This window comes from Notamacropus eugenii, chromosome 6 (assembly GCF_028372415.1).
Source record: "Notamacropus eugenii isolate mMacEug1 chromosome 6, mMacEug1.pri_v2, whole genome shotgun sequence".
Taxonomy (NCBI): Eukaryota; Metazoa; Chordata; class Mammalia; order Diprotodontia; family Macropodidae; genus Notamacropus; species Notamacropus eugenii.
Window position 1 is genome coordinate 307,229,783 of NC_092877.1, and position 16,802 is coordinate 307,246,584.

The following is a 16,802-nucleotide window of genomic DNA, read 5'->3' on the forward strand; positions in this document are numbered from 1 at the left end:
ATTAGAGCGGTCCTGGATCCTAATCTCAGCACCAGAACCTACATGGCAAAACACCCTAAATTCCAGTGTCAAATGTAATCAAATAAAAATTAGAATTACATTCTCCCAGAAAATGTTCACTAAGTATTAAGCACTGTTGATTGCCCAGATATTTAACAATAAGCTTATTTTCTGAAGAAGTATCCTCACTGGTAGTCAGTTTGAGAGGTGGTGTTCTTACACTAACCCCTAGAATTCATAAGTTTTTTGTGCCTGTAGGCTACATACCTCTTCAACCAAGAGTAGTCCTTGTTTATGGTCACAGAAAACCTAAAAATGACCTTATTAGTTGTTAAAAGGGACCTAAAAATGTGATCCCAAGAGGAAAGTAGGGAAGAAATTTGCTCAGGCTATTAAGGACCGCATATCTTTAGACAGAAGTTTATTTGTAAGTAAGTGGGATTTCATCAAAGATAGGCTGAAATAATCTGTCTGCTTATTCAATAGGAAAGACAACAGGAAGGTTGAAAGGAAGGTCAAACTAAAAATAACCATTGAATAAGACTTTCTTGACATCCTCAACAGGAGGCTAGGTCCAAACAACAGGGCTTTATGAAAATGTGAGAGAAGAACCAGCTGGCTGACCTGCAGATTTTGAATAGAAAGTTCCTAAGAGCTATAATTATGGTTTAACTCATTGCTAAATGGATGTCATGTGTAAATCCAACCTCATCAAAGAAGAAAATACAATTTACTAGCCAAGTGAGAAGATACTTTTGATACTAATTGGGCCAGAAAATTTATGATAAAAGGACACAAAGAGATGTTGGTTAATGTCTTTCACCTTTCTTTAGGCAAAAAATGCTAAGAACTCCTCACATCAGAGGTCCAAAGAAAAGGCTGGGAAATACTGAAGGGATGACTGTGTTTTGGTTGCTACGAATGTCAAAAACTACTCTGGAAATGAATTAAGTGTGAGTCCTAAGGACAGAATTTTCTTCAGGAATGTCAAGAAGTGAAAGGGCTTAGTACCTTGTTAATCCTTCTGGCAGACATAGTGACTACCAGGGAGAAAATCTTCCAGGAGAGATACCTGAACAAACATAAATACATGTTAAGAACCAAAGTGATGTTCACTTGGATTAAAGTCTAGCAAAGAGCCTTTCCAGGAGACAGGAAGTTAAAGGTGAGAAATGTAAAGGTAAAGTGTAGTTGCCAATGAAGCCTTTCTCTAAAAATCTCAGGGTTCCCATGGAGAAAGAGAAGAATAAGAAAGTTTGGACCCCCAGGTCAAGGAGTCATAAGCTATGGTCTAAAATGAGAAATAAAATTAACATTGAGGTTCCTAATATAGAGAATAAATAACTCATAGTGATTGTTTCATCAAACTATTGAGTTACAAATAACAATTCTATAGCACTTTGAAGTTTCCAAAGTTCTTTCCTCACAACCATCCTGTATAGTAGATTGGTAGTATAAGTATTATTATCCCCATTGTAGAGCTAATGAAACTGAGGTTAGAAGAGATTAATTGGTTTGACCATGGTCACATGTAAGGCAAGATCAAAACCCTAGTTTCTAGATTCCAGATCCAGTACTATACCCACTATGTCATACAACTTCTGAGCTTGGAATGGCTAGTGTAGGTAGGGAAGGCCAAGATTTGTTTTCATTTTCCTAATACTTCCAGTGTGGTTCAGGATGGAAAGTGCTGAGCAGCAGAAAGTAAAAACAAAGGGGTATCCAATAGTCACTCAGCATTCTTCTTTATTAGATCAAAGGTTAGAGATTAAGATTGAGAGAATTTTTTTAAGAACTTCAAGATAATGATAAATGTTGGAGAAGATGTGGGAGAGTTGGAACACTAATTCATTGTTGGTGGAGCTGTGAGTTGATCCAACCATTCTGGAGAGCAATTTGAAACTATGCTCAAAGGGCTACAAAAATGTACATACCCTTTGACCCAGCAATATTGTTTCTGGGACTCTATCCCAAAGAGATATAGAAATGGGAAAGGGTCCCACATGTACAAAAATATTTATAGCAGCTCTCTTTGTGGTGGCCAAAAACTGGAAATCAAAGGGATGCCCATCAATTGGCGAGTGGCTGAACAAGTTGTTGGTATATGAATATAATGGAATACTATTGTGCTATGAGAAACAATTAACAGGAAGACTTCAGAGAAGCCTAGAAAGACTTATATGAACTGATGCTGAGTGAAAGGAGCAGAATCAGGAGAACTTTGTACCCAGCAACAACCACAGTGTGTGAGGAATTTTTCTGGTAGTACTTCAGAAGTACTTCAGTACTTCTTTGAAATGCATGGACTTAAAAAATTTTCAATGGACTCTTGAGGCAAAATGGCTTCCATGTCCAGAGAAAGAACTATGGAATTGGATCGCAGATAGAAACAAACCATTTTCTTTTGTATTATGTTTTATTTTGTTTTGTTTTATGGTTTCTCTCATTCATTTTACTTCTTCTATGCAACATATATTTAATAGGAATATATGCGTAGAACCTCTATAAGATTGTATGCCATCTCAGGGAGGGAGTGGGAAGGGAGAAAAAAATCTAAGATAGGGAAGTGATTGTCGAACACTGAAAACAAATAAAATAATTTAATTTAAAAAAAAGAACTCCAAGATAACACAAGATTGTCATCTATCATAACAGATGGCAGAGATCATCTTATTCTATCTTTGGAAAAACTCAGGGCAAAATACAGACCACTCATATTATTTGGTTAGAAAAAGTATATCTATGAATAATATTACATTAAGAATTCAGCCTACTAAAAAAAATAGTCCAAAATGTAAGGAAGAAAATCACATTTTCCCACCATTAAGAAACATATTTTGGTATTGCGGATAGCAATAAAGTGTTAAAGATTAAACTAATTCAAAAGGAAGTCAAAAGTTATAGTCTTTACACCAAAATAAAAGAAATCAGTTTCTGACATGTATTTCATGAATTTATTAAGCAGAGCTGGAATATTAACTTAGTCGCTGAAGAATTAGATTTGTCCAATTCTAAGCAATTGTATGTTTCCAATAACTAGTAAACAAGGATAAAAGAAGAAAACTTTAATAATTATACAGCTATTACATTTAGGATGAACAAATTTCAACAGTGAAAAGTTTTGCTTATCTATTTGGAAATTTTTTATGAGGAGGTTTACCTGATGGGAGTGATAAAACAGAATGGAAAGAAGAGTCTAGTTCTGGTACATGTTGTTTTAATATCTCAGACTTTGTATTGTGATCACAATTATTCCAGGTTGAAGCTGATATCATGCAAGACACTGGTGTAGCATTATGAAATGAAGTTTCTTTGGAAGGCAAAGCCTGCAAAGAGAAAAAAGATCAAATAAAATGAATGAATAAATTGAAATAAGAATTTTACTTTCTAAAACTCATGTAGAATAAGGAACACTTCAAATGACAGTAACTATCATACAACAATAGAGTCCTGTTTATTTAAGAAATCACTTTGCATGGTATTTGGTACACAGTAGGTACTTAATAAATGTTTACTGACTGACTAACCATTTTCAAATAATCTAGAAAAGGTAGTAAAACTTGGTGAATTTTCTGAGGTTCATTCTATCTAAATTTATCACCTACTGGTTGTTTCTATTTGCCAACACTCCAGTTAATTCAACAGAAATTTCTCCTTCAGGGTTATTACTAAGGATTTCTTAGCCAGTCAGCCAATAAACCTTTATTCAGTGCCTTCTATTTGCTAGGCAATGTGCTAAGAGCTGGGGATACATGGAAACAGAAAAGATAAGCCCTGGACTCAAGGAACTCATAATCTTATATGGGAGACAACATGCAAACAACTATACACAAATAAACTATATCCAAGATAAATGGAAAGAATCAATGGAGGAAAGGCACTAGGATTAAGATAGGTTGAAAAGGTTTGAGACTTGAAAGAAGCCAAGGAATCAAAGAGGCAGAGATGAGGAGGGAGAACATTCCAGTCATGAGAGGCCAATCAGTGAAAATATACAGTCAGGAAGTGGAGTATCATGCAAGGAACAATAAGCAAGCCATAAGGTAGAGCACATTATGAAGAGCTTTGAATGCTAAACAGGGGATTTTTTATTTGATCCTGGGGTTTATTGGTGGGGAGGGGTTGGAGAAGAATGGCATGGTCAGACTTGTGCTTTAGGAAGTTTACTTTGACAGCTGAATGGAAGATGGACTAGAATGGGGAGACCCTTGTGGTAGGGAAACTAACCAGCAGGCTATATAGTCCAAATATTATAACAGTTATAATAGTCCAGGCATGAGGTGATGAGGTTCTATACCAAGGGGATGGCAGTTTCAGAGGCCAGAAGGTAGTATATACAAGAGATATTAAAAAGATTAAAATCTACAGGTCTTAGTAACAGATTAGATTTGAGGGAAAGAGAAAGTGAGAAGTTGAGGATGATACCTGGGTTGCAAGCCTAGGTGACTAGAAGGATAGGAGGTGGGTGGAAGGATTTGGGGACTAGAGAGTGACTTCAGTTTTGGACATAGTGAATTTAAGATTCCTATGGCACATCCAGATTGAGTTGTCCAATAGACAGTTGGAGACATGAGAGTGGATATCAGCACAGTGGTTAGAGCTAGATAAGGAGCTTTGAAAATCATCAGCAAAAAGATGATCATTAAATTTATGGGAGTTGATGAGCTCACCATGTGAAACAATAGGGAGAGAGGAGGGCCCAAGATGGGATACTTTCAATTAGCAGTCATGAACTAGAAAATCTGGCAGAGGATATCAAGGAGAGGTCTGATAGGTAGGAAGGCAACCAAGAAAGTATTGTCATGAAAAGTAGAGAAAAAAGAGAACATCAAGAAGAAGGTAATTGACAGTACCAGAAGCTAGAGAGATTAAAAAAGATGAAGATTGAGAAAGGCCATTGGAAATAAGATATCATTAGTAACTTTGAAGAGAGCCATTTTGGTTGAGTGATCTGCTCAGTAGTCAGACTAAAAGAAGTAAGAGTCTTCTTGCTCTCTCTGCAGCTTCTGATGCCCCTGACTGCCTTCTTTTCCAGGCTGTTCTCTCCTCCTTGGGTTTTCATTACTCTTTTCACTTAGTTCTGCTCCTACCTGTCAGTGCACTTCTCAGTCTCCCAAGGCTCCACCCTGTGCTCTCTTCTCTTTTTTCTATATACTCCCTCACTTGATGATTTAAGCAGATTCCAGCAGTCCAAGTATCATCTCTATGAAGATGTCTCTCAGATCTAGATACCCATCCTGAAGTCCTCTTGGAAGTTCTAATCAAACATCACCAATTGCCTATTGGGCATTTCAAACTGGAGGCCACATAGGCATGTCAAATTCAACAAAACAAAGCTCACTATTTCCCCCTCCCCCCAAGTCCACTTGTCTTCTGAATTCCTCTATTAGTGACAAGGGCACCACTACCAAACTTCCAAGTACCTAAGTGCTTACTTGACTCCTTGACTCCCAATATCTGTGGTTAAATCTGTTTTTTCCTTAGTAATCTCTTTCAAGTACATTGCCCAGTCATCATCCCACTTCAGGGCTTCACCACCTTTCATGTGCACCACTGCAATAACTTCCTAATTGGTCTCCCCTGCCTCAAGTTTCCCATCCCCCTTTACTCTATCCTCCAAATCGCTGCAGAGTAATTATCCTAAAGCATTGCTCAGACTATGTCTCTCTCCTATAAGCTCTAGAAGCTTCCACTTAATTCTAGGATCAAATATGAATTCTTGCTTAGTATTTAAAGCTCTTCACAACCTAACTTGCAGTCCAGCCAGAAAGACCTTCCAGTTTCTCCTTCTACTACAAGCCATCACTAGTCGCCCTCACTGATTGCCTGTCTCCAATATCTGGAATGTTCTTCCTCCTCACTTACACCACTTGGAATCTTTGGCTTCAACTAAATTGACTAAAATGTTCAAAGCCTTTGAGCCAGAGATTCCACTAGGAGGCATATACTCTCAAGGAGGTCACTAATAAGAAGAAAACTCTTACATACAGAAAAATACTTATAGCAGCACTTTTGGTGATAGTAAAGAATTAAAAACAAAGTTTTTACTTTTTTAATTAACAGATGCCTGTTGATTGCAGAACAGCTAAGTAAATTGTTTTCCATGAAGATAAAATGGAATATTACTGTGCTGTAATAAGTGATTAATATGATTACAGAAAGCATAAAAAGATTTGAAAGATCTGATGCAGAGTAAAGTAAGCAGAGCCAAAAAAAAGCAATACATGCAATGACTACAACAATGCCAAAAACAATCCAAAGTAAATGTCACAAAATTACAAGAACATATGTGGCCCCAAAGAAGAGATTTACGGTGACATCCCTAACTCATTCTTTTGCAAAAGGATGTTCACAGGTGTAGAACTTTCCACATTTTTTCAACGAATTAATCTATTTTCCTCTTTCTTATGGCTCTCTGGGTGGGGAGAGGGAGAGGGATACTGGAAGAAATTTTAGTGATGTAAAAATTTTATTTTAAAAAAATTTGGCTGCCTTCAAGACTCAGCCAAAATGCCAACTTTTTAAGGAAGTCTTTCCTGGTTCCCCCAGCTGCTAGTGCCCACCTTTCTACTGTTACTTTCCATTTTGAATATTCCTCGTTATGTGTATGTTGACTACCTCCATCCCCTACTAGAATGTTAGTTTTTTTGAGAGCAAGGGCAGCTTTTTTTGTATCATCATCACTTTGCGCGTGCCTGGCATATATAGAAAGCACTTAATAAATGTTGACTGACTAACTGTAGGATACTACATAAACTCATCAGATTTACAATCAAGGACCCTGACTTCAAATATCACCTCTGCTACTTAATACCTAGGTGACATTGTGTCAGTTAGTTTACCACTCTGAGCCTTGAATCACCTAAAAGTGATGGGATCTCCAAGGTCCCTTTCAAATCCAAATTCATGATCCTACAAATGACTGAAAGTCTTACTATCTTTTCTGGGAATCATGAGAGTAACACTTTCTAGAAGAAAAAGGGGAGTACTTCCTTACCCCTTTGGAAAATCTTAGCATAGGGAGCAGAGCTGTAGACAGGAAACGTCAGGGCAGAAGAAGTGCACTACAAACTAAACAAGTCAGAGTTTAAGTAACACTGAGCAGGAGATATAATTGAGCCTGAGGAACTTCAGGTACTTTTCCTTCTGCTGTACTGCATGGCTTTCAAGTTTCTCTCTTCCTCAAATTAGAATGCCAGGCAATCTCTTCACTGAAATGATGCCTAGTTTACCACATTCAAGTACATAACAGTATTTAAATTAAAACAGGAGAGCAAAAGATGAATATGTATTATATTATTGAGAACCCTAAGTTTTTCAACACCAAGTTTTTGGTTCATAGCAAGAGTTTCACTGATACCACATTCTTCTTAGTATATTAGGTATCTTTTATATGTTAAATTTTAAATTGTTTATATTTAATTAAAACCTTATAAAGCATGGACATAATCTACAAAATACATCCATCTAACATATATTATCTCATTTGATTATATAGGACTGCTGTCTTTTAAATAGCATTTTAATGGTCACAAAATAGCTTCTTCACAATAACTCCCCAAGACAGTCATTGCAAGGATTATAGCATTTTTAAAGATTAGAAAATTGAGTCACAAAAGAAGGTTAAGTGACTTAAACAAGGTCATCTGACACCAAGTCTAGTGTTGCTGGTTTTTGTTTTCTTTTTCATAAAATCATATTCTGATGATGTTTTTAATTTTTATTTTGAAATACTTTTAGCCTTGAGTGGTAGCATGGCACAGTAGATAGAAAGGAAGACCAGGATTCATTACTGCCTCTGATGCTTACTGGCTGGGTGTCCCTGGGCAAGTCACTCAAGCCCTCAGTGTCTAAGATCTCTTTAAAACTTCAAAGGAATGGAACAGATATTAATCTATTATTGGTAGATAGAGTTTCCACATCTGGGAGTCTCCTAAAAAAATTACAGGTTCAATTACTAATCTTATTTAGACTTATCAAATATCTTGAATTGTCCAGAACTCTTCCCCAAACCCAAATAAACTCTTAGTTCCTTAACTAAGTTATTTTTCATCCTCAGGGATGCTAGGAAGCTCCTGTGCTCCAAGTCAAGTTCTGCTTGTTGCTATGTACCATTTGCCACTTCCAAAGCTCAATTCAGGAGGACATGAACAGACATTTATGCTTAGGACCTAATACTATTCTTCTTTAATAGGTACACTAACAATTTTGACTCACCCCATAGTTGTTCTTTGCATTTGGTGGTATACTTCCATGAGGCATAGCACAAAGCATAAGATTTAAAATCAACAAAGAAAGAATGTTAGGTCTTCTTGGGAGGGAAAGAGTACCATAAACAGAATATAAACAAAGTTCATGTTTTGTTTTAGTTTTTTTAGACCATCACTTTTTGAATACAATTTTCTGACTCTAGGAAACACTTTAGACAGTCCATTACCACTAATGGAAAATCTGTCTTTGGTATAAAGCCTTTCAGTAGGTTTTAGGGAAAAAAACCTTTTAAAAACTTTGAGCACTCCTCATCACAATGAAAACACAGACAGGTTATCCATTACAGAATTGACTATATAGTAACCCAATTGTATTATTAACCAACAAACAATATTTCTTAAGTACTGAGAATGCATAACTTGGCTGAGTGTTGTAAATAGGTTTAAAAAGACAAACAGGTAAAATCCTAACAAAAGCAAGTATACAGCGTCTGAGCTTTTATGTTCAACAATAACCCTTCATTTCTTCTCATCCCTCCCAAATCTCAAAAATCCTTAATTACTTCTAAAAAAATGATATACTGCAAGGCTCCAGAAACTTGAGGTATCACAGAATTTCAAAGTTAAGAGGCAATATCATATGCCACCTACTCTGATCCACACCTGAAAAAAGTATCCCCTCTATAACATACTCAATAAATGGCCACCCACATTTGCCTGAAGACCTCTGTAAATGGAGAATACAGTATCTCCTGTGGCAGCCCATTCACATTTTGGACACTTCTAATCATTAGGAATTTTTTATTTTAATCAAACCTAAATGTGCCTTTTTTTTGGAGGGGAGGGGCAACTTCTATCTGTTTCTCCTGGTTCTCCTCTTAAGGGCCAGCCTGACAGCCCTTTAAACACTTGAAGATAATTATCATAAATATTCCTCCTAAGTCTTCTGTTTTCCAGGCTAACCTAAAAATTGTACTCTAGTTTCTTGAACTGATCCTCATTTGGCATAAATTAAGGGCTTTCACAATACTGATGTCTCTTTTTTGAATCCTTTAAAGCTTTTTAATGCCCATCCTAAACTGAGGTATACTAACAAGAACATAATACTCTGATGAGGTCTAACTAGGACAGGATACAGCAGAATTAGCACCTCCTCATTATTTTTCAATTGAGACAGCATGGTGCAATGGATAGAGCACTAGACTTGGAGTAAGGAAGACTGAGATTCAAATCTTGTTTCCTGTGTGACCTGTGCCACTTCACTTAACCTTTTATGGTCATGAATTTACAAAAATGAAGAAAGTTTACATTTTTAAAAAAGGTTCTGTTCAAAGATTAACACTGAACAACACAGCTAAAATTACTTAGTAATTATTTACATTTAAATTAATATCAATTTATAAAGAATCACAATAATTTTACAGTCACTTCCTCTAAAGTCAAGATACTTAACCTGGGCTGCATTCACTTTTTTCAATATAATTAATTTTCTTTGTGATGCTATATATTTTATTTTATGAATTTAAAAATATTATTCTTAGGGGGCGGAGCCAAGATGGCGGAGTAGAAACACACAAATACGCTAGCTCCGAACCCAAAGCCCATGAAATATCTGTAGTAAAGAGCTGCCAATAAATTCGGGAGCAGGAGAAGCCACATAGCAGCAGAGCGGATAAGATTTCTGTTCCAGAGGGACCTGCAAACCTCTTGCAAAAGGTACGTCGCGCTAGGGACGCGGAGCCCAGCACAGCCCTGCCCTGGCCCCAGCACGGAGAGGAGAAGATCCGAGCAGACTTCAGGGATGGGATCTCCAGCAGCCGCATGGGTCCCTCCACCCACAGGTGACGGGGGTCGGAGAGAGGGTCTCTTTGGTGGGTCGAGAAGGGAGTGGGGTGCCCCCATAACTCAGGCCCCCTCGGGATGCAACAGGGGGGGCGGGAGCAGACAAGGGCTCCCAAAGCAGGCAGGAGCCCGGATCCATTGTTGAAGGTCTCCACATAAACCCCGTGAGGGAACTGAGCCCGTGAGGCGGCCCTGCCCCGACCTGAGCACCTGAACATAATCTCACACTGAATAGCAGCCCTGCCCCCGCCCAAAGCCCTGAGGCTGGGAAGCAGCATTTGAGGCTCAGACCCCAAGTGCTGGCTGGGAGGATCAGGAGGCGAGGTGGGTGTCAGGAGAATATTCAGAGCTCAAAAGGGAAAAAAAAACCAAGACTAGAGAGGGTTACTTTCTTGGTGAGCAGGTTTCTCCTCCCCTCCCTTCTGATGAGGAAGAGCGGTGCTCACCATCAGGGGAAGACACGGAAGTCAGTGCTTCTACATCCCAGCCCACTCAATGGGATCAGTTCTGGGAAAAGGTCATAAAGAGCTCAAAAAATTTTCAAAATTATGTTAGAGAGGTGGAGGAAAAACTGGGAAGAGCAATAAAAGACTTGCAAGCAAAGTATGAACAACAGATCAGCTCCCTGCTAAAGGAGACCCAAAAAAATGCTGAAGAAAATAACACCCCGAAAAATAGGCTAACTCAATTGGCAAAAGAGGTTCAAGAAGCCAATGAGGAGAAGAATGCTTTCAAAAGCAGAATTAGCCAAAGGGAAAAGGAGATTCAAAAGCTCACTGAAGAAAACAGATCTTTCAAAACTGGAATGGTACGGATGGACGCTAAGGACTTTTCGAGAAAGACAGATATCTCAGAACATACCGCACAGATTCGAAAAATGGAAGATAATGTGAAATATCTTATTGGAAAAACAACTGACCTGGAAAATAGAATCAGGAGAGACAATGTAAAAATTCTGGGACTACCTGAAAACCATGATCAAAAGAAGAGCCTAGACATCATCCTCCATGAAATTATCAAGGAAAACTGCCCTGAGATTCTAGAACCAGAAGGCAAAATAAATATTCAAGGAATCCGCAGAACACCGCATGAAAGAGATCCAAAAAGAGAAACTCCTAGGAGCATTGTGGCCAAACTCCAGAATTCCCAGGTCAAGGAGAAAATATTGCAAGCAGCTAGAAAGAAACAATTCAAGTATTGTGGAAATACAATCAGGATAGCACAAGATATGGCACCCTCTACATTGAGGGATAGAAGGGAATGGAATAGGATATTCCAGAAGTCAAAGGAACTAGGACTGAAGCCAAGAATCACCTACCCAGCAAAACTGAGTATAATACTTCAGGAGAAAAAATGGTCTTTCAATGAAATAGAAGACTTTCAAATTTTCCTGATGAAAAGACCAGAGCTGGAAAGAAAATTTGACTTTCTAACACAAGAATGAAGAGAACCATGAAAAGGCGAACAGCAAAGAGAAATCATAAGGGACTTACTAAAGTTGAACTGTTTACATTCCTACAGGGAAAGACAATATTTATAACTCTTGAAACATTTCAGTATCTGGGCACTGGGTGGGAGTACACACACACACACATGCACACAGGCACACATACATAGAGACAGAGTGCACAGAGTGAATTGAAGAGGATGGGATCATATATTAAAAAAAAAAATGAAATCAAGCAGTGAGAGAGAAATATTGGGAGGAGAAAGGGAGAAGTTATATGGGGCAAATTATCTCTCATAAAAGAGGCAAGCAAAAGACTTATTAGTGGTGGGATAAAGAGGGGAGGCAAGAGAAAAACATGAGGTCTACTCTCATCACATTCCACTAAAGGAAAGAATATAATGCACACTCATTTTGATAGGAAAACCTATCTCATAATACAGGAGAGTGGGGGACAGGGGCACAAGCAGGGTGGGGGGGGGATGGAGGGGAGGGCATGGGGAGGAGAATGCAATACGAGGTCGACACTCATGGGGAGGGAAAGGACCATAAGAAAATAGAAGTAAAGGGGGACAGGATAGGATGGAGGGAAATATAGTTAGTCCTATACAACACAACTAGTATGGAAATCATTTGCAAAACTAAACAGATATGGCCTATATTGAATTGCCTGTCTTTCAAGGGGAAGGGGTGGAGAGGGAGGGAGCTAAGGAGGTTGGAACTCAAAGTGTTAGGACCAAATGTAATATTCTAACCACTGGGTAACAAGAAATACAGGTTAAGGGGTCAAGAAAGCTATCTGGTCCTACAGGACAAAAGAGAAGATGGAGACAAGAGCAGGGAGGGAGGATAGAGGAGAGAGCAGATAGGTCACAGGGGCAATTAGAAAGCTCGGGTTTGGGGGGGGAGGGGATAAAAGGGGAGAAAATTTGTAACCCAAAATTGTGTGAAAATAAATGTTAAAAATTAATAAAAAAAAAAGCTCACTGAAGAAAATAGTTCTTTCAAAATTAGAATGGAACAGATGGAGGCTAATGACTTTATGAGAAACCAAGAAATCACAAAACAAAACCAAAAGAATGAAAAAATGGAAGATAATGTGAAATATCTCATTGGAAAAACAACTGACCTGGAAAATAGATCCAGGAGAGACAATTTAAAAATTATGGACCTACCTGAAAGCCATGATCAAAAAAAGAGCCTAGACATCATCTTTCATGAAATTATCAAGGAAAACTGCCCTGAGATTCTAGAACCAGAGGGCAAAATAAATATTGAAAGAATCCACCGATCACCACCTGAAAAAGATCCAAAAAGAGAAACTCCTAGGAATATTGTGGCCAAATTCCAGAATTCCCACGTCAAGGAGAAAATATTGTAAGCAGCTAGAAAGAAACAATTCAAGTACTGTGGAAATACAATCAGGATAACACAAGATCTAGCAGCCTCTACATTAAGGGATCGAAGGGCATGGAATAGGATATTCCAGAAGTCAAAGGAACTAGGACTAAAACCAAGAATCACCTACCCAGCAAAACTGAGTATAATACTTCAGGGGAAAAATTGGTCTTTCAATGAAATAGAGGACTTTCAAGCTTTCTTGATGAAAAGACCAGAGCTAAAAAGAAAATTTGACTTTCAAACACAAGAATGAAGAGAACCATGAAAAGGTAAACAGCAAAAAGGAGTCATAAGGGACTTTACTAAAGTTGAACTGTTTACATCCCTACATGGAAAGACAATATTAGTAACTCTTGAAACTATTCAGTATATGGGTACTTGGTGGGATTACACACACATACATGCACACACACACACTCATAGAGACAGAGTGCGCAGAGTGAATTGAATAGGATGGGATCATATCTTAAAAAAAAAAATGAAATCAAGCAGTGAGAGAGAAATATATGGGAGGAGAAAGGGAGAAATGGAATGGGGCAAATTATCTCTCATAAAAGAGGCAAGCAAAAGATTTTTTTAGTTTGGGGAAAAAGAGGGGAGGTGAGAGAAAAACATGAAGTTTACTCTCATCACATTCCACTAAAGGAAGGAATAAAATGCACACTCACTTTGGTATGAAAACCTATCTTACAATACAGGAAGGTGGGGGACAAGGGGATAAACAGGGTGGGGGGGACGATGGAAGGGAGGGCATGAGGAGGAGGGTACAATCTGAGGTTGACACTCATAGGGAGGGACAGGATCAAAAGAGAGAATAGAAGTAATTGGAAGCAGGATAGGATGGAGGGAAATATAGTTAGTCTTATACAACACGACTATTATGGAAGTCATTTGCAAAACTACACAGATTTGGCCTATATTGAATTGCTTGCCTTCCAAAGGGAGGGGAAGGGGAGGGAGGGAGGAAAAGAAGTTGGAACTCAAAGTTTTAGGAATAACTGTCAAATACTGTTCTTGCCGCTAGGAAATAAGAAATACAGGTAAAGGGGTATAGAAAGTTATTTGGCACAACAGGACAGAGAAGAGGATGGAGACAAGGGCAGAGAGGAATGATGGAGGAGAGAGCGGCGTGGTGATGGGGGCAATTGGAATGCTTGGTGTTTTGGGGTGGGGGGAGGGGACAAGGGGGAAGAAAATTTGGAGCCCAAAAATTCTTTGAAAATGAATGTTAAAAGTTTAAATATAAAGTTGTCATATAAAAAAAATATTATTCTTAGAAGGGGTCAGCAGGTTTTATTAAACTACTAAAGGGGTCTATGATATAAAAAAGTTAAGAACCTCTGCTCTTAAGTCCTTAACAGGATTCTTTGTTTTCCATCCGTTCTCATTCACTTTTCTTCTTATATGTATACACACACACACACACACACACACACACACACACACACACACACACACACACACACACACACACACACACACACACACACCCCTTTTTCTCTTCACATTATTTCACAGAGATTTTTCCAGGTTGTTTTTATCCCTTACACTTGTTCGTTCTGATACATCAAGGGATCCCACTTTAACCATTCCCCTCTTATTGAACACCTAGGTGGTTTCTAGTTATTTTCAGTGATGAATAACGCTTATAATAATTTAAGAGTACTTTAAATATATTTTCTCAACAGTGAAACTGTTGGGCCAAGGGACAATGAAACCTTTTTAAGTTGACTTTCAATCTCCTACATGCTTGTTATCCCCATGAGAACATTTTGCTTTTTTATTTGTATTCTCAGGGTTTTAGCACAGTGCTTTACACATAGAAAGCATTTCAAAACTGTCCTTCCTTCATTCTTCCTTTCTTCCTTCCCATTATTCATCTGCAAAGTGAAGAGGTTAGGCTATTGATTTCTAGTCCTCTTCCAGCTCTAAAACTATGATCCTATGGATACTATGCCTCTTTTAATGAATCCTAGTTGCATGAGCTTTATGGGTTCCCATACCATAGTGCTGACACCTATTGAGCTTGAGATCCCATGTGGTAACCATGACATCTATACTTGTATCCAAATCATTGTGAAAAATATTAAACTGCATAAAGACACATGCAGATCCCTGGGATACTCAACTGAATATCTCCTTCTAAATAGTAACAATAATTCACATTTATAAAGCACTATTATATGTCAGGCACTGTGCTAAGTGCTTTACAAATATTATCTCATTTGAACCTCACAACAACTTTGGGAGGGAAGTGCCATTATTATTCCCATTTTACAGCTGAAGAAATTGAGGCAAACAGAGGTTAAGTGACATGTCCAGGGTTATAAAGCTAGTAAGTGTCTAAGACTGGATTTGAACTCAGGTCTTTCCAACTCCAGGCCCAGTAGTTTAGCCACTAAATCACCAGCTGCCTGTAGAAATAAAATTTTTAATGACAAGTATCTTGGTCCAGTTATTTACTCACTACAAAATCCATTAGTCTGCACTATTAACCCAGTTAGTAACTCTGTAGCTTGTATGCAAGGATAACAAGAGATTTTTTTTTAATGCTTCACTAAAATCTAGGTAAATTATGCCAATCAGTCAATAAATATTTGTTAAGTGCCTAGTATGTACCAGGCACAGTTCTAAGTGCTGGGGATAAAAAAGGAAGCAAAAGATAATCCCTGCCCTCAAGGAGAAAACAAGCAAAGAAATATATACAAACAAGCTATATACAAGACAAAGAGGAAATAAGAGAGAAAAGACATTAGAATTAAGAGGGTTGGGCAAAGCTTCCAGTGGAAGTCGAGATCTTAGTTGAGATTTAAAAGAAGCCAGGGAAGCCAGGAGGCAGAGATGAGGAGGAAGACCATTCTGGGCCGGTAAAAAAAAGCCCTAGAGTGCATCTTGTTTGTGGAGCAGTAAGGAAGTCAGGGTCACTAGGTGGGAGAGTACATGTAGTGGATGAGGGTAAGAAAACTGGAAATGAAGGAGGGGGCTAGATTATGATGGGATTTAAATGCCAAACAGGATTTTGTATTTGATCCTGGAGGCAAAAGGAGCCAGTGTAATTTATTGAGTAGAGTGGTTTACATGGTCAAACATGCACTTTAGGAAAATCACTTTCTCATCAGGTGAGTGAAAGATGGACTGGAGTACGGTGAGACTTCAAGTAGGCAGAAGCAGTAGCAAGCTGTTGTTTTCCAGGAGTCAGTTATGAGGGCAAATACCAGAGTGGTGGCAGTTATCAGATGAGGGAAGGAGGCATGTTTGAGAAATGTCACAAAGGTGAAACTGACAGACTTTGGCAACAGGGTGGATATGAGAGATAAGAGATAGTGAGGAAACTGAGGATGACATCTAGGTTTTGAGCCTGGTGGACAGGGAGGATTATGTTGTTCTCAGTAGTGAAAGAGGAGAGGGGGAAGGGTTTAGGGGTAGACAAAGATAATGCCAACAGTATTTGCAGTTTACCAATTTAGTAATCCTACCAAAGGAGGTAATAAAGTTAGTCTTATCATCTCTTCTTTATGAAGTCATGGCGGCTCTTTGTGATCACTGCTTCCTTTACTAGGTGTTCATTAACCAATCTTTTAAATAATAATTCTAGAATTCTGCCAGAAATCAAAATTAAGTTCACTGGCCTAGAATTTTCTTACCATATTTATTGTCTTTTTTTCGAAGATCAGATATTTGGTCTTTTCCAATACTGTGGTACTTCTCCCATTGCTGACTATCTTTTAATAGTTACTGACCACAGACTCAGAAATCACACTTGAATTTTGTTCAGTGTGTCTGGACCATATGACTTTACTTCATCAAGGGAAGCTATGAGCTCTCTTACTATCTCCTTATTCATGTTAGATTATCCAACCTTCAAATGGCTAATTTACAGATCAAAGACCATCCCTCTTTGC

At 38.3% G+C, this 16,802-nt stretch overlaps 1 protein-coding gene across 4 annotated transcripts in view; it reads right to left on the bottom strand.

Moving 5' to 3' along the window:
* Window positions 1–16,802, bottom strand: part of KANSL1L (KAT8 regulatory NSL complex subunit 1 like) — a 192,734-nt gene that overhangs the window by 46,402 nt on the left and 129,530 nt on the right. For all 4 annotated transcript variants that reach the window (XM_072617456.1, XM_072617454.1, XM_072617455.1 and 1 more), the window contains one exon: window positions 3,161–3,326. In XM_072617456.1, coding sequence (XP_072473557.1) covers window positions 3,161–3,326 — 166 coding nt within the window. The remainder of the gene's footprint in view (window positions 1–3,160; window positions 3,327–16,802) is intronic.